The 23427-nt window shown below is 41.3% G+C and overlaps 1 protein-coding gene across 3 annotated transcripts in view; it reads right to left on the bottom strand.

Annotated features, from left to right (window-relative positions):
• Window positions 1–2784: 2784 nt before the first annotated feature.
• Window positions 2785–23427, bottom strand: part of LOC124126704 (enolase-phosphatase E1-like) — a 47175-nt gene continuing 26532 nt past the window's right edge. Inside the window, exons 7-23 of one of the 3 annotated variants that reach the window (XM_046490210.2) lie at window positions 23118–23199; window positions 22218–22279; window positions 21320–21430; window positions 19216–19998; window positions 17451–17561; window positions 16489–17048; window positions 15944–16150; window positions 14801–14984; window positions 13744–13847; window positions 10784–10972; window positions 9992–10087; window positions 8280–8600; window positions 7528–7596; window positions 6375–6487; window positions 5846–5948; window positions 5413–5606; window positions 2785–3362 (exon numbers count right to left, since the gene is read on the bottom strand). In XM_046490210.2, coding sequence (XP_046346166.2) covers window positions 3203–3362; window positions 5413–5606; window positions 5846–5948; window positions 6375–6487; window positions 7528–7596; window positions 8280–8600; window positions 9992–10087; window positions 10784–10972; window positions 13744–13847; window positions 14801–14984; window positions 15944–16150; window positions 16489–17048; window positions 17451–17561; window positions 19216–19998; window positions 21320–21430; window positions 22218–22279; window positions 23118–23199 — 3449 coding nt within the window. In that variant the 3' untranslated portion in view covers window positions 2785–3202. The remainder of the gene's footprint in view (window positions 3363–5412; window positions 5607–5845; window positions 5949–6374; window positions 6488–7527; window positions 7597–8279; window positions 8601–9991; window positions 10088–10783; window positions 10973–13743; window positions 13848–14800; window positions 14985–15943; window positions 16151–16488; window positions 17049–17450; window positions 17562–19215; window positions 19999–21319; window positions 21431–22217; window positions 22280–23117; window positions 23200–23427) is intronic. The other 2 variants (XM_046490218.2, XM_046490226.2) reach the window with 2 other exon arrangements.

Raw genomic sequence — 23427 nt, 5'->3', positions numbered from 1 at the left:
AAAAAAAAAAATGTTTGAGTTTCCCTGGCAACAATATATATATAACTAGTTCATGACAAGTATTTACCATTACGGGGGATATAAATGACTTTGTCCTCTTGTTGAAATTCAGAGCAGGTCATTTTGTAAACCAAGGACAAAGTTAAATCTTTGTCTAAGATGCCATATTATGGTATGGTAGTTTAAATCCATCCTCATCAAGGCTGCAACTGGTTTCTTTCTCTTACATAAAATATATTTAATAGTAAGATAATCATTGCAGAGAACAAACTTAGGATACTGCCAAACATGCTTTATCCGTAGGGAATCTGGGTTTGAAAATTACACAGCCGTCAATGATTGTCTTAGGGCAACTAAATAGATCAGGTAGTCGGGCTTGGTGACTTGGTTGATTGTATGTCATTCATCATACCCCAGTTGGGATGTTGCTCTTAATATCAATCACTGGTTTGTCGAGGCGACTAACGGGATCGGGTGTGTGTGTTGCTGCTTGTACTATTCCTGGCTAATGCTGGTTTGAAAGTGCTAGCCGACTGATATACCATGCCGCAGTTTAACATGGATACCCCACTCAGATAGAGCATACTGTCTCCGAGCTGACCAGTCCTTGTTTGTCGTATGAGGCGACTAATGGGATCGGGTGGTCAAGCTCGCTGACTTGGTTGGTGCATTATCGTATCCCAATTGCGTGGATCGATGCTCATGACATCAATCACTGGAGTGTCTGGTCCAGACTTGATTATTTACAGGCCGCCATCATATAGCTGGAAGATTGTTTGATGTTTAACGCTGCACTCAGCAAACAAAGAGTACTTGTTTTATCCCTTTAATGTCGAGCCCCAGGCAGGGTAACAAGAAGTACCCTCTTTTAACGTCTTTTGGGATGACACGTCTGGGGATCGAACACCAATTTTCATTCTCCTGAGACAGTCCCTATGATTTTCAGACTGCCGATACTGTTATGAGTTAAACATGATGTTTAACCTGGTAATTTAGGTGAAGAAGAGTCTGCCCAACCCCAAAATAATGAACACATTTATGACAAGAAAATTTTATTTAAAGAAATAAAAATGATGGTGATAGGCAGAATAAGGAAATAATATATGTGATACAGATACAGATAACAAAACAAGTTGTCTGGAACTCCACCAGTGGGTCTGACAATGGACTTCATGTAACAACAATGGTAGACCTTCATTAACAGATACAACAATAACACATCATATCACAGATTAGCTTTGCCTGTCCAGTGTGACGAAGAAACCCCATCTAGGACATCACTTTGGACAATTGTTGACAAACTTGTAGACATTCCTAGCACAGTATATATGACCCTGTGACCACGTATGTATGAATACTTGTACAGTTTAGAGCTGTGATGCCTGAAGTTGTTCAGGTATGACAAAATAATGTCACAAATACCATTTGTGCATAATTTTCTTATTACAGAATGATTTTTGTTCTTAATACTCAGATATGAGGACAAAGGGCCATTATGTCCCGATATCTCGTGCTTGTCGTAAGAGCCAAATAAAAATGACAATCAAATGGTTACATAATGTGACCATGTTCATGGGGTGTCATCATATTAAAACTCATGCTCATGCCGTCAACCACTAGTTTTGCTCAATTGTCTACAGGTCACATTCATTTTGCTGACTGGCTCTCTTTCACTCCCTCACTCATTGGGCTGACTCTAACAAATACTAACTTGGCTTAAAATATTCCCACTATAACTTTTTTTCAAATTAGGAGATAAACATATACTGTGTTTTCAAAGAAGAGCTAGATTACTTGCAGATATAACCACACTAAATCAAATTTGGAACCAGACGTACAGCATCAAATCAGCAGTTCCAAACTGAGGTTGTTATTGTGATTTGACCAAACAAGTATTTTCCAAAGCCATTGAAAAATAATTATTCTACAAAGTATTTTGGAAAAGATGTGAAAGAGGAGATTTACTTTAATTTTTCCTTTTCAGTCATATATTGAACCAGCTAGCCTGATTAAAGTGATGTTTCAGACAATATTACCCTTCACTCAGCACTAACAATCAGTTGCACTGTAGCTGCGATACATCCGCAGATTACCACTTTTCAACATTTGGAAATAGATGTGAAGACCCATCACTCAATGTAGACATGCAGGTTGTATTACAAGCATAGCAATTACAGTAAAACAAATCTGAGATCGAACACATCCACGCTTTACCACAGAAGTAAGAATATTGCCGAAAGATATTGTACACAATAATATCAACTGTATTTCAAAATATATGAGACTGTTCTCTATACATCTTTTATATTTTTTTATGAATCTGGCTTGCTTGATCCATACTTGCTGTCTTTCAAATTTAATGAGGACTGTCCAAGTCCATGACCTTATTCTCCAATAGGCAATTCTCGACTCAGCAATAAATTCAAAGGAAAATGTCTAGCCCCAGTGGGAAGCCAGGGTTCAATAGGTCGGTCTCCAGTGCTCCACCGCTTGTCATAAGAGGTGATACATAACATACTTAATATAATATAACATGGACCCAAGGCTGAGGCCCACTTACTGACCTTGTCATCCTTTGTGTTCAATCAAGAGCTGCATATTCCAGCAGTTCTTGCACCCCTAGGCATGACATGATCTCACAGATTGATGAGAAAGACACCCGTGAAGATCCGGGTTCGAATTGATCTTCAGCAACCCATGCTTGTCGTAAGAGGCGACTAACAGGTGGGTGGTCAGGCTCGCTGACTTGGTTGATGCATGTCATTGTATCCCAATTGCGTAGATCGATGCTCATGATGTCAATCACAGAATTGTCTGTTCCAGACTCGATTATTGACAGACCGCCATCATATAGCTGGAATATTGCTGAGTGCGGCGTTAAACAACAAACAAACAAGCAAACAACCAAGGGTAAGACAGTCTCAAGGAGGCCATTTTTTTATATAGTAAGATCTCAGGAGACCTAAAAGAGAAATCTGGGCCACAGACAAATATAATCCACCCAAATAGTTATCAACGTTTGCAGCATCTCATGGAGATAAAGAAAACATGGAGAGAAGAATCATAAGAGACGTTCAGGCCTACAATGGTTATAGCCCAGAAATAGTGATGACAAGACTCTTGAATGTTTTCAGCAACAGAGAATATCAGATCGTGTTTTGGTAAGACCACTATTGCAGCTGGAGTTCTACAGGACCTGACCTCAGCTTGGTGGTGGATCAACTATCTCCTCCAGTTCAAGAGGTATTTCTTCTGGGGCTTGCACTTCCGCTGGCTTCTCAGCTGGGGGCTTCTCTTCTGCGGGTTTGGGTTTGTGAGAGAATGCTTGCATCTTGGAATATTGATGGTCCTCACCCATTAATCTGAAAAAAATCACTTCAGATACAATCACAGATACAATCACAGATACAACTGTAGGCAAGGAGGGGTGCCTCTTGTCATCACAACTTCACATACAAGTGTAGCTGAATGCAAATTAACTGGGTAGCAATCTTTGTTTTGCAGGTGTGTTAATTTTCCTAAAACTATTCCCAAATGAATTAGCTACTTGTACAGTCAGATTCCCTTTCCGAATCTGAAATGTATAAGTGTTAGGGATGCTTCAGAAAGAGTGCATTATCCTGGATCAAGGGAGTAAAATTCCTGTCTCCACCCTTGCCAAACGAGGCTGGCATTTCTGGGCTTGATCATAGTGCCCCCTGCGGCTATCACGAGTTTTGTCCCTTCTGTGTCCCTCCTACTGACCAATCAGATTCCACTTCTCATATCACTTGCATTTGCTTCAAACAAAATGACGGCAACCAAGCAAGACAATCTGATTGATAATCAAGATCAATATCGTAATAAAATGGGTCTTATTTCGCAAAGTACACCAAATCACGTGAGCACCTTGTTTGAAAACGTCAAGTTAGCTTTGCAAATCCTGCAATGTATGGAAATCTGCTCAGCAGTTTATGAACCAGATGTTGATTTCATTACGCTACTTTGATTGGACTATGCATAGGCTCTTTAGGCCAGCCAAAATATAACTCCATAGTTCCAGCCTAGTTTGGCAAGGGTGGAGGCTAGAATTATATAGGCAGTTAACTCCCTTGCCTCATGAAGATGAAAAAGGGGTTGCTCTCCCCTGCATCTCCAGTCTTGCTCTCCCCTGCATCCCCAGTCTTGCTCTCCCCTGCATCCCCAGTCTTGCTCTCCCCTGCATCTCCAGTCTTGCTCTCCCCTGCATCCCCAGTCTTGCTCTCCCCTGCATCCCCAGTCTTGCTCTCCCCTGCATCTCCAGTCTTGCTCTCCCCTGCATCCCCAGTCTTGCTCTCCCCTGCATCCCCAGTCTTGCTCTCCCCTGCATCCCCAGTCTTGCTCTCCCCTGCAACCCCATTCTTGCTCTCCCCTGCATCCCAAGTCTTGCTCTCCCCTGCATCCCCAGTCTTGCTCTCCCCTGCATCTCCAGTCTTGCTCTCCCCTGCATCCCCAGTCTTGCTCTCCCCTGCATCCCCAGTCTTGCTCTCCCCTGCATCCCCAGTCTTGCTCTCCCCTGCATCTCCAGTCTTGCTCTCCCCTGCATCCCCAGTCTTGCTCTCCCCTGCATCCCCAGTCTTGCTCTCCCATGCATCCCCAGTCTTGCTCTCCCCTGCATCTCCAGTCTTGCTCTCCCCTGCATCTCCAGTCTTGCTCTCCCCTGCATCCCCAGTCTTGCTCTCCCCTGCATCCCCAGTCTTGCTCTCCCCTGCATCCCCAGTCTTGCTCTCCCCTGCATCTCCAGTCTTGCTCTCCCCTGCATCCCCAGTCTTGCTCTCCCCTGCATCCCAAGTCTTGATATCCATATAACTCTTCGGGCTTTCCTCGCACGTTTAGAAAACATACACTGTGATCTTATTGAAACACCAGTCTGTGAGTCTACTACCATGAATTTGTATTTTGAAATTATTTTCAGTAGATGTAGGTCTTAGTATGGACTTGTACAAGCTGATCTCACTAGACAATAAGAAGCTTCGGACTATAATAGATCCTCATGTTAATCTCTCTCACAGTGCCTGAAACATATTATTTTCCCTTCCGCCCAGCCCTAATCTAATGCAAATTCTTAAATGAAGCAAGTCTAGATTTTCCTCAGGTTCTGATTCTCCCATTTTACTGGGGCTCCCTTTCTATATACATGGAGTTATTTGTTTCTGTCAAAATTATATTATTTCCGCGTCTAATTCTCATGTTTAACACAGCAAAAACAAACAATCATACGACATGCTTGATGAGTGGATAACGTCACAGACTGAAATATTGTTGAAAGAGGTCCAATTCACTCACAAGAATATCAGTATGTATACAGTAAATATGGTTAAAGATGACTGCTTTGAGTAGTCAGACAAGATGCTGACAGCCTGGATCTGCCCATCACTGGGTGGAGCAACTCACTTGTTGTAGGACTCCCTGGGCCACTCCATGAAGTAGGAGAACACCCACGCCCGTGTAATGCCCTGACCGTGCCGGACATTGTCCAGATTCCCACGCCGCTCCAGGTTCACTTCCCGACGTTTCTGAGCCCACTCTCGTCGACGTTCCAGCTCGTGTCTCATCGTCTCCCTAGCCTCAGCCTCCATCCGCTGAAGCTGAACACAACAGTTGAGGCTTAGTGACACTGCAGTCTACACGTTTGAAGGGTCAAGGAATCAAAGGAAGTTTTACTTTGGCAATAATTTCGCTCGTCAGATACCAGAACTATTCACTCGTTTCATAACATTGTTAGTACATGGGAGCTTGTTTAGTATTCTATATAACTCCCATATGTTAACACAGACAGCAGCTTTACATGGTCTCCCACCTCAAATAATATTTTGGTGCAACTTACTTCCTCAAACCTCTTCTTCTCTTCCTCCCTATTCATCTCTTCCTCCAGCTCCCGCGCCTTCTTCTCCTCTTCCAGTCTATATTCTTCCAACAGCATTGCCTCTCTGTAACACACAGAAGACATTTCAACTCTGTTGAAGGAAACCTGAAGTAAGGGACCGACACAAGTTGATGTTGCAAGAATGTTGCTCTTGCATCTCACATTACATCCAGACCAGCAGTAGTGTGAAGATCATTTTTCATCATGGATATCCAGCTTTATAAGGCCTATATTGGAACCTTGACCACAGTTGCTAATAGGTGAATATTATTAAACTTTTTGCCAGTGTAATTACTCTGCAGTAACTTGTATTCCTCTGTAAACCTAGTCAATTACATACTACAATTGTTTATTGTATACCATTTCTTTGTTGTTTATTGGTTTCACAGTAAATTCCTTTACGGAAAGATTTCTGGGTTATAATTATTTCAATTTGGAAATTGACATGTAACACTGTGTGTATTCCTTATAAGTATGAGCCATGGCAAACCTCTTTTTCCGCTCCTCTTCCTCAATCTGCCGTGCCAGTTGCTTTAGCTTCCACCTGCGTCTCACCGCATTCTCCCTCTCCTCAACCAACCGCTGCATCGCCTCTTCCTCCGCCTGTATACACAAGATACACCAACATTTCATCATGCTCACTCACCATTACCTTGATCCCCGGCCACATCATACAAAAAGATGTTAAAAAATGGTACTTGTTGTTTCCCTGCCTGTGCTCGGCATTATGAAGATAAAACAAGGACTGTGTCTGAGTGGGACATTCATGTTAAACTGTTGCTTGGTATCTCAGTGGACTAGGACTGTAAAGCCAGTATAATTCCGGACTAGCATTGCTAGTCTTGATCGCGATGTCAAAACTTTTCACTTCACCTCTATCCCATACAGATTATCAATGAGAGTGAGAGTTTCTACTAACTCTTCTCTAGTGTTGGATTTTACCCTCTTACAGTATTCCTGTCTCATAAGTATATTTGTGTTTCGTATATTTTTCTTATGACAGCATATCAGTGCCACAGGAAAGAATCAATCTCACATGATAATCTTCACTATCATCAAAAACTGGCTCTCACAGGATATATCACTTGGGTGAGATCAAGCGATCTCACATTGTAGATATTGCTGCAATGAAATTGCATCACAATGCTTTGCAGACCATTCTGGTTACCATGACGTCACAACCAAATGACATCACTAATGGCTCTACTACTGAATCTGTTAGCAGTACTTTTTACACTTAAGACACTGCTTATTACTGTCTACAAACTGAAAAAGTTGGAAGAATGACACGAGTTTGATATTTGATATCAAAAGACACTCGGGTGAGATTCCCTATGTGTATCCAAATTAATACAAAACTCAAGAGCGTCAGTCTCGATTGTCCACCCAAACGGCTTCCATTGTTCTTGAAAGGTAAATAGCAATGAAATTATGGGAATGGAACACTGATTTACACTATACTGGCAAAATCCCCTCTTCTGATTTGTGAAACAAGAAAGGTGATACTTCTCCTCATCTCCTTCTCCAGCTCTGTCATTGAGGCCCTGATTCCTAATCAAAGTCCTATCACAGTTGTGCTTTACTGACAAAATCTCCTTTTAACCATGAGGATATAAAACAAGAAAGGTGATACTTCTCCTCACCTCCTTCTCCAGCTCCCTCATCCTCAGTTCCTCCTCCTCCGCCTCCCTCTGGGCCTGTCTCATCTCCTCCTGCACAATGCAGACACAGGAAAAGCTTGTAGACAGTGGATGAATGGTGGATTAAGTCACATCAAGGACAGTTACAGAGGCCATCAACAGGATTCACAGCTAGTGATGATGCGATTAATTGAAATAATCGAAGACTGATTGGAGGTCCAAATGACCATGCAATCTAACTGCAATTTTTCAAAATCAAACATGATTTTCTCCCCTCTCTCAAGTTCTCAACTCAGGCTTTTGTTAAGGTTTATTCACTACCTTAATAATACTTAGTACTTGGAGAATATAGTGGTAGAGAAGCCAACTCCCTTAATAATACTTAGTACTTGGAGAATATAGTGGTAGAGAAGCCAACTACCTTAATAATACTTAATACTTGGAGAATATAGTGGTAGAGAGTCCAGTATTCTATTTAAAAATGAAATGTTGAAGTAAGTATTTGTGTTTGGTTTTGTTACGTGTCATGTAGTTTTACTGAACTTAACATTGAAAAACACCAGAATGACACTAACCGATTCATTTTGATGATCAGTCAGTTGTGATGATCCCATCAACATTCATGATTTTACAACCAATTCCCAATACTATCCCAAACAGGATGAACACATCATCCCAGGCAACCTAAATCTGCACTATACACAGTACAGCGACCTGAGTGTGAGAACTTCCATCACTCTCTTCTCATTCCTCACCTCATACTTCTCCTGCGCTGCTCTCTCCTCTTCCTCTCTCTTAAACTTCTCTTCTTCTTCCAGTCTCCTCTTCATCTCGTTGTCAGCAATTCTCTGCAGCATCTCGGCCTCCTTCAGCCTGGCTGCTTCTATCATATCCTTCTCCTTCTCTCTTCTCCGTATGGCTTCTTGCTTCTTCCTCTCCAGATCCTCCTTCCTCCTTCGATCTCGAGCCTCACGTTCTATTTTCCTGGCCATGGCTACTTGGAGTCGAGCGTCATCCTCAGCTTGCTGGATCTCCTCCTCCTCTTTCCTTAGGTCCTCCATCTCCTCGGCCAAGTCCTACATAGACAGTGCAGACGTGTTTGCTACATTATACAACAAAACAGAGACCAAAAGTGTATGCCACTAAAGCGCGACTCACACGGGTCGACATGTCGTACTGACATGCCGATTTCCATATATTGTACAACATGTTCGGTGATTGTAACAAATATCGACTAATCGATTTGCTACCACTCACACGATTTGATCTGCTGATTGAGTGTCGATCTCATGATATCTCAAAGTAGTTTTTTTCCATGGTATCAAAATGTCTGAAGCACACATGGCAGCAGTCACCTACTGCGCGATATTGTATTAAGAAGACGTCAATGCCAAAGCTAAGAAAAAGAGAAGCTGTTGGACGAAGGACTGGATTTTCCGTCGTGACATGCATGGAGCGAACAACAATCTAATTAAAGAATTAGAAATTCATGGTTAACCCATGGTTAAGGAAAGTTTTGGCGATATCTTATTGAAAGTTGAGCCAAAGATCCAAAAGCAGGACACCAATATGCGGGAAGGCCCTCCAGTTGGATTGAAGTTGGCAGTTACACTTCGTTTTCTGTCGAGTCGTTAGTATATTTTGCTATACAAATATCTGAAATGACTTAATTATTTTTGTCGATTAAAGCAAAACACATATTTATCAATCACTCAGACGATACGACTCAGTCGAATTTGGCATATAGATTCGACAGGCCAACCCGTGTGAGTCCGCCTTAAGCCAACAGGTACAATACTAAACACAAACATTCTGATACTGTCAGGTCATGGCCTAGAGATTAATTATTTCATCATCTGCCATGACATCATCAGCAGAGTCTACATCTTCATCATGAATTGCATAGCAGTGCCAATGGACCACCTGTGCCTTGTAAAGCTCTTAGGCATTCGAGTCCTCTTAAGTACCTGACCAAGGGAAATTATTCACACGTTCACTTCTTTAACTCGAGAAACGGTACAGTGTCAGAGTGAATTTGACATACATAATGCAAGATAAAAAGATACAATGTTGATTGTGTGGCATAGTGCAGGGTACTCTTGAAATCGGTACTCATGTCTGGGTCGCGTTTTTTTACACAGTTTCTTGCATCAATTCTTTCCACTGTCTAGTGCCCACATTTCGGAACCAACTGAGAACACAATGCTCTCAGACAGCATCATGCTCGTCTACAAAGTGAGCATCAAAGTAGCTGTATATAACCTACAATGGTGATTTGTTTTGTGTGTACCTAGATGAAAAACAGAAAATGTCCGACACAAGAAACTAACTAACATTTCAGTTGTTCATTCTGTTGGTTTGAAGCATTTTCAATGAACATAGCAGTAAAGATTATTCTGTAATGTTTTAATGTGTTACCATTCCATTTGTCTACAAGGAAAAGCCTTCTATCTGACAACAATATTACCTCTGCCTTCTTCCTGGCTTCTTCCTCTTTTGTCTTCCTCTCCGCTTCTCTGGCTCTGATCTTCTCCTGTAGTGCCATTGCTTCCTGCAGGCGTTGCTGTGGGCAGAGACATGAGAGTCTACAAGGACAGAACTAGCATTCACACCAGTACTTATAACTCGATCCTCTCTATGTTCTTCTCTGGTTGATACCCTACTCCTTTTTTCTTCATCAAGCTACCTGTTTTCCCTAAATATACCCCTGTTTCTCCCACCCTTCCCCCACCCTACCTGTTTTGCCCAAATATATCCCTGTTTCTCCCACTTCCTCCCCCCCTCCCCCAACTGTTTTCCCCAAATATACCCCTGTTTCTCCCACTTCCTCCCCCCAACCCTACCTGTTTTCCCCAAATATACCCCTGTTTCTCCCACTTCCTCTCTCACACCCTACCTGTTTTCCCCAAATATACCCCTGTTTCTCCCACTTCCTCCCCCCACCCTACCTGTTTTCCCCAAATATACCCCTGTTTCTTCCACTTCCTCCACCCACCCTACCTGTTTTCCCCACATGTACCCCTGTTTCTCACACTTCCTCCCCCCACCCTACCTGTTTTCCCTAAATATATCCCTGTTTCTCCCACTTCCTCCCCCCCACCCTACCTGTTTTCCCCAAATATACCCCTGTTTCTCCCACTTCCTGCCCCCACCCTACCTGTTTTCCCCAAATATACCCCTGTTTCTCCCACTTCCTGCCCCCACCCTACCTGTTTTTCCCCAAATTTTCCCCTGTTTCTCCCACTTCCTCCCTTCCTACCTGTTTTTCCATTGCCCTGCGTTCCTTGATGGCTGCCCTCTCCTTCTGTAGATCCCTCTTCTCCTCAACAGTATCCGTCTTGTTCTTCTTCTTGGACTTGGGTTCAGTTGCTTTGACGGCAACTTTGGGTTTGTCCGGGGTCTTATTGGTTACATTGTCAATCTTAGCCTCTGCCTCCTGTACTCTCGCCTTCAAATGAAACAGTTGCACGTTAATATCTTCCTGTTGTCAAAATTACTATGTTCACTTTGTTGATGACAATGATTTGTTTACCATTACAATTGTTTTGATCAACCAATACCAAACAGCCGTCCATCTTCAGATTCACACAACTAACATTATTATTCAAGCTATTCTAAACTTACAATCACTACAAAACCTGTGCTAGTTTAAGATATTCAGCAGCAAATGTTTCTGAATGATGGGGAACCAGGGAAGTGTTTCAGCATGGCTCTGTCTCTCCATGTCACAAGTTGTTTCAGTGGACACTGAGCCAGAAACCAAACCAGAAGCAACAGGTTGGACCAATGCTCACATCAGTTAAAGGGCAAGTTCACACGGAAATGAACCAATTTTTCTTGTACTTTTTCCACATTAAAAGTGTTAACATAGAAGTGTCATATTTAATTAACATATTTTTTGCATTAAAACGATTTATAATTTTCACATTTACCAAGTGTTCTATTTCCATAACAAAAACACCATGGCTTATGCCCCTTGCAATATGACGTCATTGGTGCCAATTGATAAACATTATGACGTCATCATGCTTTGTTAGAGCGGCTTCACGTGGTGTAGGTACAGTTTTGTGATTCTAGCGTCTCAGATGCCAGCCAGAATTGTGTTATGCTGAGTCACCACTGCGCCGGAGTGTGTCGTAGACCATGTTGTTTTACCGCAAACTGGTCCTTGATATCTTTTGCGTTGAGAATAGACAGGGACCCAGTTGAATTGGCACCAATTACGTCATAATCTAAGGGGGATAACTCAGGCCTATTTCGCTCGTAAAACGAAGGCCTCATAACGACATATCATTTTAACACTATTGTGAGCTTCCTACTTTCACTGTGAAAAAAAATGAGTGTATATTTTCAAACACAGATACTAACTAATTCTAAAATTGCGTTTTGTTTAGAAAAAGAAAGAAAGTGATTTTTGCGTGTACACTTCCCCTTTATGAAGATAAATTATATCACATTCTGGGACAAAAAGTCCCATAGCAGTAGTATTGAACTGACAGCTTATAAACTATAGTTCTTTTGATATAGTTGTCATGCTACAATTAGGATGCTCTTTGGGCATGCGGCCTAAATGGATATTAAGGTTGTTCAGACAGCAAAGTTTAATCATATGAGTTATAGTTATTCTGTCATTGTGTTCACATCATATCAAGATAATGGGGTGTCTGGGGACTCAAGGCTCCATGGTCTGTGTACTTTCTTCAATTCTTTTCTCACTCCTTACAGGGTGTTACTGATAAACAATGTTACCAGCAGCGCCTCGTTCTTACAAGAAGCATCAATTACTCGGGACCTATTCTGGACAGACTCCCTACAGGGTGTTTACTGATAAACAATGTTACCAGCAGCGCCTCGTTCTTACAAGAAGCATCAGTTACTCGGGACCTATTCTGGACAGACTCCTTACAGGGTGTTTACTGATAAACAATGTTACCAGGAGGGCCTCGTTCTTACAAGAAGCATCAGTTACTGGGGACCTATTCTGGACTGACTCCCTACAGGATGTTTACTGATAAACAATGTTACCAGCAGCGCCTGCTTCTTACAAGAAGCATCAGTTACTGGGGACGTATTCTGGACAGACTCCTTACAGGGTGTTTACTGATAAACAATGTTACCAGGAGCGCCTCGTTCTTACAAGAAGCATCAGTTACTCGGGACCTATTCTGGACAGACTCCCTACAGGGTGTTTACTGATAAACAATGTTACCAGCAGCGCCTCGTTCTTACAAGAAGCATCAGTTACTGGGGACCTATTCTGGACTGACTCCCTACAGGATGTTTACTGATAAACAATTTTACCAGCAGCGCCTCGTTCTTACAAGAAGCATCAGTTACTGGGGACATATTCTGACAGACTCCTTACAGGGTGTTACTGATAAACAATGTTACCAGGAGCGCCTCGTTCTTACAAGAAGCATCAGTTACTCGGGACCTATTCTGGACAGACTCCCTACAGGGTGTTTACTGACAAACAATGTTACCAGCAGGGCCTCCTTCTTACAAGAAGCATCAGTTACTGGGGACCTGTTCTGGACAGACTCCCTACAGGGTGTTTACTGATAAACAATATTACCAGCAGCGCCTCCTTCTTACAAGAAGCATCAGTTACTGGGGACGTATTCTGGACAGACTCCCTACAAGGTGTTTACTGATAAACAATGTTACCAGCAGCGCCTGCTTCTAACAAGAAGCATCAGTTACTGGGGACGTATTCTGGACAGACTCGCTACAGGGTGTTTACTGATAAACAAGATTACCAGCAGGGCCTCCTTCTTACAAGAAGCATCAGTTACTGGGGACGTATTCTGGACAGACTCCCTTCAAGGTGTTTACTGATAAACAATGTTACCAGCAGCGCCTGCTTCTTACAAGAAGCATCAGTTACTGGGGACGTATTCTGGACAGACTCGCTACAGGGTGTTTACTGATAAACAAGATTACCAGCAGGGCCTCCTTCTTACAAGAAGCATCAGTTACTGGGGACGTATTCTGGACAGACTCCCTACAAGGTGTTTACTGATAAACAATGTTACCAGCAGCGCCTGCTTCTTACAAGAAGCATCAGTTACTGGGGACGTATTCTGGACAGACTCCCTACAAGGTGTTTACTGATAAACAATGTTACCAGCAGCGCCTCCTTCTTACAAGAAGCATCAGTTACTGGGGACGTATTCTGGACAGACTCGCTACAGGGTGTTTACTGATAAACAAGATTACCAGCAGGGCCTCCTGTGCCAGCGTCAACTCCTCTGCTGTCAGCCCCTCCCCTGCCTCCACAGCCAGAGTAGGTCCCGCCAGCGTGTCCTCGATAGCAACACTCACTGACAAACAGGGTTATTAGAACAATTTTAAAAACTACCGGGTAATATGAGCAAGCAATTTATCAACATTTGAAGTTTTTCTTCTTTTACATATGGATCTGCCCTAACTTATGCAAAATTAAAAGTAAATAGTGAACCAATGATTGAAGACAAGCTCCATTTCTAACACCCACTTGTCAATAGAGAACAAGAAGTAGCTCTTGGAATTGCTACTAAAAAAAACACTGGTTTTTTTTTTACATTTCCTGTCCAAAAATTGGGTCAAGAAAGCACAAAATACATGTTTTTATAACAAAAATACAAAAAGGAACAATAATGTAAAAAGATCCCCAGTGAAATACAAGACCACTGGGAGAATCCCATGGTGACTTATCAAAGTATTCCATGTGTAAAAAACAACCTGTAATACACCAAAGTGCTTAGTTTATGGTTATTATGACTTTAGTGAGTGAGTGAGTATGGTTTTACGCCGCTTTTAGCAATATTCCTGCGATATCACGGCAGGGGACAACAGAAATTTGTTTCACGTATTATTACTTTAAATATATATAGCAAAAGTGAGTGAGTGAGTTTGGTTTTATGCCGCTGTTAGCAATATTCCAGCAATATCACGGCGGGGTACACCAGAAATTGGCTTCACACATTGTACCCATGTGGGGAATCGAACCCGGGTCTTCGGCTTGAAGAGTGAACGCTTTAACCACTAGGCTACCCGACCACCCCTATATAGCAAAAGATGCAACTAAAAGACAAGATATAAAAAATATGTTATTCCTAGTTAAATATACTGTATTTTGCCTCTGTATCTTGGCAAATTGACCAAGACAATCTGTAAAACAAAACACAATTAATCTGTCTACGTCCCACCAATATTAACATCAGAAGTCGGCTACAATTACTGATGGCAACATTTCTCCAGATCTAATTGATGGTATTTATTTGAAGCAGCTTACTTTGAGCAATTTCATCCTCCAGTTCCTCTTGAGATTTCAATGTGCTCCGCCGTCCCAGAAACTCCTCCATATGAGCTGGCAACACTGACGACTTGGTTTTGTCCGACTTGGTCTCCACATGGCGAGCAGGTGGCTTCTTCACTCTGACCTTCTTTGCTGGGGCTGCTGGGACTTCCTTCTCCACCTGCGTTGTTTGAGAGGATGAATACAGCAATATAGACGTAGGTGGATGCCAATCTCATTCAAATCAGGTTTTCTTCTCTGATACAGTACCTCTCTCAGTGAAGATTTGACAAACCCTTCATTGGAGGTTACTACAGGTGAACTTTCTCATCAAACAATCAGCATCAAGGTTTCTAAGTTCTCAATATGAATGAGCAGAGCACTGAGAGCAGCATATCTCAATCTTGAAAACGAATATGAATGGGCAGTTCCGAATGCCAAATAATAAAGACTATGCTATTATATTGTTGTGGATATTTTATAAATCTAAACCCAAAGGAGTTTACTATCAAGGGTATACTTGTGTTCTGTGAGGGTTTTCTTTTAAGATCATAATTTCTGAATTGAGGTGGTTAAGAAATGACGGTGAATCATTGAAGAAAGCTCAGATAGGAACCTTTGCAGTCCTCATTTAGATTAGAGGTTTGTCAGATCATCACTCAGACAGGTATCACAATGGCATTGAAGATCTGGTTTTAAAGACATTGGTAGAATGCAGTGTCATTCACAGTGTGGGCAAGGTGCTTTACACTTCATTGACTGTCCCATACAAATTGCTGTAATCTTTGAGACTCGTTCCACAAAGCAATTGCAGTGCTATGACTATATTGTAAGTTTGTTTTGCTATAAGATTTTGGACAGTTTTACCATGACATACTTCTGTTTTAGCAACAAAAACGTTCACCCTCACACAAAGACATATGAAACGTCCATTTGTTTTATTTAAAATATTTTTTCTCCGAAAATCGTAATTGACTTTAATTTCAAAGTCATAAGTAATGTAGGCATACACAGGTTTCTGGTAATTGCAAGAATGCATCAAAGCATGATAAGAAGTCAATATTTGAGGTGCAAATTGCTGAAGACATTCTTAGGCAAAGAAAAACAAACTTATAAATAATTCAAGTGGAGATAACTCACTTCCTGCTTGTCATTCTCAGGTTGAACTGAAGTGATATCCATTACTTTAACAAACTTCTTGGTGTCCATCTTCACATCTTTCTTATCACCTCCCTTTGCTGGAGTCCTTGTCTTTGAAGTTGGTTTTGTGGAAGGTTTAGTCTTAGGAGGTTGAGGTTGTCTCTTTGTCTCGGGTGGGGTTTCAGGGACAATTTGAGTTGTTACCTTCTGTTGATATGAAACAAATTAAAGTATTTCAGCAAACATGGTATATACTGTTGGTGTGTAATTACGTTTTAATCCCATCCCATGTTCACGTCAATAACCACAAAAAAATCTGCACATTCTTTGTCTTCCCTACATTACGACATGACGCTTTTATTGATAACAACTTTGCTATTGTTTGTAACAAAGACTTGATCCCTACATCAGTATATTATCAAAATAAATGCACCAATACTAAAACCCATTGGGTATATCCTCATCAGCGATCCACCCAAATCCGATATTGACTTGAAAAAACACAATCCCAACTCCCATATGCAGCCAACATCGGAGGACTTTACCTCGTTAAATGTGACCTTGCTCTTCTCCCTGACTGGGGATGCAGGTGCTTGTCTCCCCTCTCCCTCCAACATCTGTCCTGGAGGAGAATCCTTCCTCTCAGGTCCTGCTCCAGCACCTCCTGCTGATGCTTCCTCATCCTTCCCCAACAGTGACCCTCCTCCCTCCTCCACCTCACTCTGTGCAGCATCAGTGGGGCCTTCAACATCCTCATCCGAGGCCTGGGTAGTAACAGGGCTGCCAGGTATAACATCTCTATCACCATCTTCATCACTTCCACCCCCTCTGTCACCACCATCAGCCCCACCATCAGCACCACCACCCTCTCTGTCACCACCACTACCAGCTCCATCAGCAATGAGGTCTGGAACAGTAGCGAGGTCACCATTCTCAACAAGTTCCTGATCTGTCTTGAGATCTCTGTTAGCACTATCGTCTGGTTGACTAAGGCTTTGGTCACCGATATCTTTGTTTGCCTCTGACACAGCATCTATAATAGATGGTGTTTGAGACTCACTTGTCCCCTCACTGTCTCTCATGTCTGTGAATGGCACACCTTCAGCTGAAATCAGATCACAACATGACAAATTATAAACACATTCTCTGTATGTGTTAACATTGGGTTTCTATGTATATCATCACTCATTTTCCAGATACAAATATTTGTTTGTTTGTTGTTTAACGCCACACTCAGCAATATTCTACCTATATGACGGCGGTCTGTAAATAATCGAGTCTGGACCAGACAATCCATCATGAACATCAATCCACGCAATTGGGATACGATGACATGTCTCAACCAAGTCAGCGAGCCTGACCACCTGATCCCGTTAGTCGCCTCTTTCAACAAGCACAGTCGCCTTTTACGGCAAGCATGATTTGCTGAAGACCATTCTACCCTAGATATCCACAGGTCACAATTATATGTATCACAGTTTAACATTGGTGCTGAATAAAATGTCACCTTCTAGCTCCTCAACTTCCATTGTTTCCTCCACTTCCATTTTTGGCTCCTCTGCTGGGACATCTTGAGTTGTCTCCCCTTGTGTACGGACATCATGCTGAGGAATGACACCTAAAAAACATCAACAATACCATTAGCAATCTTCAAATGTGAAGTGGAAATTTCAAAAATTCTAAAGCCCCTTTTCGAGCTGAGTTTAAATTGTCAAATAATAATGATATGATCCAAATAATCAATATCAACACACCATAATAGAAGCGTAGTTTCATCTTTAAGGTTCAAAGCGTTTTCCCCCACTTTGCCTGCTTCAACTTAGTTTGGAGTCTTAGATATATCCCTGCTCAATTAGCTGTGACAGCTCTATGATATTGACACTGCTAGGGGTTTGACATATATAAATAGTGCCAATTAGTATTAGTATAAATTATGAAGACATCATTGCACAGTATCTTTATTGGTCACATCCTAGAAATTTCTCTGAATTATTTTTAACTTGCATGACCACTGATTACTGATAATAAAGCTGAAATATCAATATCAAGGATGAGCTGAAAGACGAAGGAAAATCTAACAATCATTTATTTACAACCACAATAGGTTGTTTGGAACCTATTTTAACCTGGAACCCCACTGGTGTTAACAATCAAAACCCATATCACAATAAATTTTAGTATTTACTGAAGTACATTGAATCAGTATGCGAAATCTTCAAATCTTTGCACAAAAAGAATAAAATATGTGGAAACAAGTTTTGTTATAAAAATCAAGACAATATGTTTCTGAAAAGTAATAAAAACTATTAATATTATTAATCCTAGAGAAGAACAGTGAATCAACATGTGAAATCTCAAAATATTTAACAGATCAAATAACCAATGTGTGGTATACCTTTCACTCAGTTAATATTGAGATCAGCTGAAACAATCACTGTTGATTAACTGTGGCCTCAGAGTGCAAACAAAGTTATTAATGAAAGAGAGTATATAAACACATTCCAATACTCACCGCTGAAATGATGAAATACAAGATGGTTATTGATCACATAGATACACATTACACCCAAACAATCTATCAAAACATCACCACACTGTATTTACAACTCCTAACTCATTAATCATATAGGTATATATATCCTTTAAAAATTCCTTATTTCGGCACGTTTAAATTTGTTTTTGAACATTTTATATTATATCCTATTTGATAATAGATTTACTTTCAAGAGGATATGCTTGAGCAATAATTTTTCATCATTGTTACTTGCAAAGCTGGCCGGCCCATATGTCCTGTTCGCACTTGTCGCCATGCTGTAAGTCTGATGGCAGTCACAAGATAGAATAAATTTTCACACACACAAATACTTCACTGAAAATATCACTTGTTAACTACTTTTAATGATGTATTGCATGTGTCACCTCTAGGGAGTACACGATTTTACAATCTGCATGTTCATGTACAACCTTGACCTTTGGTCTCATGGTGTCAAATCACATACACTCTGTTTAAAACACATGTTACGCATATTTCATAATATGCAGATATGTAGGTATGATAAATTATTTGGGTGCATTGTTATACACAGTTGAGTTATACACAGTTGGGTTATATCACAGTTGAGTTATATCACAGCAACCATACAGGACACACCTGGTTACATATGGGATGGGTTAGGTGTGCTTGGGTACAGTGGGAGGGTACAAGCTGTGTTGGTGCACCCCATCCTCCATGCAGACATGCAGTACAAGGAGGCACTGCACATCAAACTTACTCTCTGTCTTCAACACATCATCTTTATCCTGAAACTCAACTTCTTCAGTAGGTTCTACATTCTCTCCTGAGATGGATTCTGACCTTGACCCAGGTTGTGACCTTGACCCAGGTTGTGACCCTGACTCTGACCCTGACCTCAACTTGGTGTCTTGCTCTGACCCATCATGTGATCCTGATTTTGAACCTTGGTCATGTTGGTGTGAATCTTGCAATATTTGCGACATTGTCTCTTGAAGACTGGTAGCATTATCATCTTCAGATGGACTTAAGTCCTTCAGCTCTTCTGAATCCCTTCTTTGTTCCACATCTGAACCATCTTTAGATCCTGGCTGTGAGTCAACCTTTAACCCTGGGTCAGAAGCAGCAGACTGTGGCCTTGACACTCGGCTTGACTCAGATGATACTTTAACAAGAGTTCCATCTTCAGGAAAGATTCCATCTTTTGTACATTCATCAGTACCAGGTTCTGCTTTAGCTGACAGTTTCTCCTCATCGGATGTGTAATCATCTGGCAACTTAGAGATCTCTGCATCAAGATCAGCAGTCAGGGAGTCATCATTGTCAACACCAAGGTCATCCTGAGCTTCTCCATCAGCAGCTTGTGGTGAGGGAGGGAGAAGGTCTGTGGGTGGTGGTGTCGTGGGTGGTGGTGTTGTGGGTGGTGGTGTTGTGGCTGGGTGTTGGGCAGGGGAGGTATGTGAGCATGATGAAGCTGGTGTGGTGATGTGTGATTCCTCCGTGACATCTGTGGTCAGTGCAACATCATCTGCAGCTGGCAAGACTAAAACAGTGGCAATCTACCTCTAAAAGTACTGGCTGTCTCTGCTAAAACTATCCTAAAGAACAAATGATGAAGCGTTGGCTAAAAGCATATAAATAATTGATTTTCATGCAAAAACGTATTGGGTCTAAAGAAGAAGAAATTGCTTCACAGCTTATAGATTGTTTACTGATAGTTACTAGTTTAACTTGATAAAATGCTTATTCTGAATTATTATAAGTAATATGTTAAAAATTGCAATACTATCCTGTCTGCATGCTGGAGTTCAGGGTCTATCTTAAAGACATCGCTGTGTCTAGTATGGCATACACGAAACCCCCTCCTAAAGCCTCCCTCCCGCCATTAGTTTTAGAACCACATCTTGTTTATCAGGCTTAATACAATAGGATGTTGATTAAGTAATTGAAAATTAATATGTACAAGTATCTTTACGATATTGCAAATCAGACATGGTGATAACATGTCATACAACACATGCAGCTGAAGCGAGTGATAACTAAAGCACCTAGAACTACTTCTGTCAGGGTATTAGCCCAACTTTATTTGCTATAGCTCCATGTACACTATACCCATATCTCAATCTATTTGCTAAACACAATCACTCCAATCTCATTTAAATCAGATCTAAGTTCTCGCCTCCGCTAAACAAAGATCTGGGGACATCCCATTACGGGTCACGTCAGAACGACCTGTCGCGAACTTTGACCAGCCACTGAAATGACTAACAAGAAGTCGACATCAGCCAATTAGAAAGCAGTTTTCTCAAGCTTTACGGCACTCATTTCAACCTGGCGACTTCCATTTCAGACTACGCTTGAAATATATGTTGACACAGATGTCGATTAAAATTTTGAAAACTGAAGAAACGAACATTCCGGAAGGTCTAATATATGGTTGAGATTGACATAGTGTGCAACGCCTCCATTCAAATGTAGAGAGAAAGACAATAATTTTTACGGAATCAGTCGTACGGGCCGTAACTGTCATTGGGAAAACCCTGTGTTAACGTTTTCGAGTTTGCATGTTTAGAAAACACATTCCGACTGTCACTTTCATGATCTGGTCGGATGAAAGGTCGTTCTGATGTGGCCCGTAATGGGATGTCCTTAGATCTTTGTTTCGCGATAGCGAGAACTAAGATCTGATTTTAATGAGATTGACAATTACTCTTTAGGCTCTTCAAAAGCCTGAAATTCTTGTATACCAAAATCATGTAAAATATTAAGACTGTTGCAGAACAAAGTAAGCATTCCTATCTACTGAGACCTGAAGATGATGAACTAAGAGCCTCTAAGCTACAGTATCCCCAGCTTGACCTTACCCTGAGCAGCATCAGCGAGGGGGCCTCCAGGGACATCTTCTACCTCCTCCTCTTCCTCCAACTCTGCTGTGTCAATCACCATGTCATCAGCATCTCCCTCGAGTTTCGTCACTGGAACAACACCATGTCTTGATTGGTTGATAAACAGGGTGGAATTTAGTTGAACTTTGCATACAGTAATGTATTCAAGCAACCTAAATATGTGTTAATCATTATAACTTGTAAGAGTTGCATCCCTTGTCCGTACAAGGATTTGCTGTTTGTATCCCAGATTTAACCCAATTATGATGTTTGGTGTGTCATTCTTCCTGCATGACTTAGGATTTCCTCATTACTCAAGCTGACACAGCATTACTGTTTAAAGCAGGGTAAAACCCATCTCACTCACTCACTCACTCACTCACTCACTCACTCAAGCAACAAACCCAAACCCACCCATCCACCCACCCACTCACTCAGCTAAATTTCATATTCTCTATTGTTAATTTTAAATTGTAGTATATTAGAAAGACACACACTGCTTAGAATACCAATATGCTGTAGTCTCAGCTCCAGCCACAATTATAAGTCCCCATCTTGTTGGTATCCTACTTGTATAGCTTAATATAACATACTTCAATAATTGGGGCACTGGTTTTACTGTCTGTTACAAATGGCCCAAGTGGAATCCCCTCTTTAAAAAAAAATGCTTAGAAGCCATCTTGTGAATGAGTTGAATGAGTGAGTGAGTTTTATGCCACTTTTACAAAAGTTTTAGCAAAATATGACAGGAGACACCAAAAATGGGCTCCAGACATTGTACCCATGTGGGGAATTGAACCCAGGTCATCTGTGTGACGAGCAAACTCTCCAACCAGTAGACTACCCCACCGCCCCGATTGAGTTGAGCAGCACGTACCTTTATACTGCGGCATGAGAGGCTGTGTGACTGCCTGAACCTCCACTGCCGGAGACCCACTGCTGTAAACACAAGCTACTCATGCACTGTCAAGCTTGATGAAATATCACTACTCATAGTGTAAACACTTCTTTCATTTTGTGGTTTATAGATTTCACCAACCAGAACAAGGAGACACAATCAGAAAATATAATATACCGTATTAACGTAATAAGTGCCCAGGGCGCTCTCAAAATTAGAAATAGGGGGCTCTTATTAGAATATTATTTTGGTGAAAAACAACAGAGTTGAAAGATAAATTTTGTGGTTTATGCTGACAGCCTGAAATGATTATATACGACATATATATTTTTCCAGAATTTAATTGCCTATAATTAAGGGTGCATATAACACAAGAGTGCATATTATATGCGAATAAATAAGTCTTGTGTACATTGATCAATCCGAAGGGGTGCTAATTGGGATTGTTCACTAGTCAATATATTAGCAAATATCGCCGTGGGCGCTTATTACGTTGAATACGGTAATTGTAAACTACATAAATCTGTACAATTGTATCCCACATGAACTGGTCCTGAGGTGCACACATTTCAAACAATTAAACCAGATCCTGGGGATACAATATATGAGCAGGGTGCCAGTGAGAGGCTATTCCAAGTCATTGATCCCATAGAATACCATTGTTTAAGCAATGTTCGATTCTAAATTATAGATATTCCAATGAAATGGGAATGTATCCAGATCCAGATATTTGCTCTCCTGACAGTTTTCATCCAGTACCTACTGTCATACCTTTTGGTATAAATTGTGCAAGGTCAGTTTTTACTTCTATATAGAGATACTTTGTCTACACAAAGCTTGAGCCAAGTTCCCCTTTAACTTACAGTAGCAGTGACCTACCCTTTCCGATTGCCCTCCTCCATGACTGGCCACTGGTCAGTCCCTCCTCCAGAACCTCCCTCCTCCGCCCCCACCTCAGCATCTGTCATGGGGAACAATCATGCATGTTCAACTGTTTCAAAAACGATTGAAAGCATTCAATTTCTATTCCAACAGCACCTGTTTAATATCAATTGTTGTCAAAGTGATTGAGTATGTTTTTTAAAGATGCTTTGAGCATTATTCCAACACTATCATGGTGGGTGATTGGGGGGCACCAGAAATGCGATAAGGCATTTTACCCATATATGGAATTGAAACTTGGCCTCCA

This window comes from Haliotis rufescens, unplaced genomic scaffold, assembly GCF_023055435.1.
Source record: "Haliotis rufescens isolate VD_foot unplaced genomic scaffold, xgHalRufe1.0.p SCAF_5, whole genome shotgun sequence".
Lineage (NCBI taxonomy): Eukaryota > Metazoa > Mollusca > Gastropoda > Lepetellida > Haliotidae > Haliotis > Haliotis rufescens.
The sequence above is the reverse complement of the archived record's forward strand: the minus strand, read 5'-3'. Positions and strand labels throughout refer to the sequence as shown.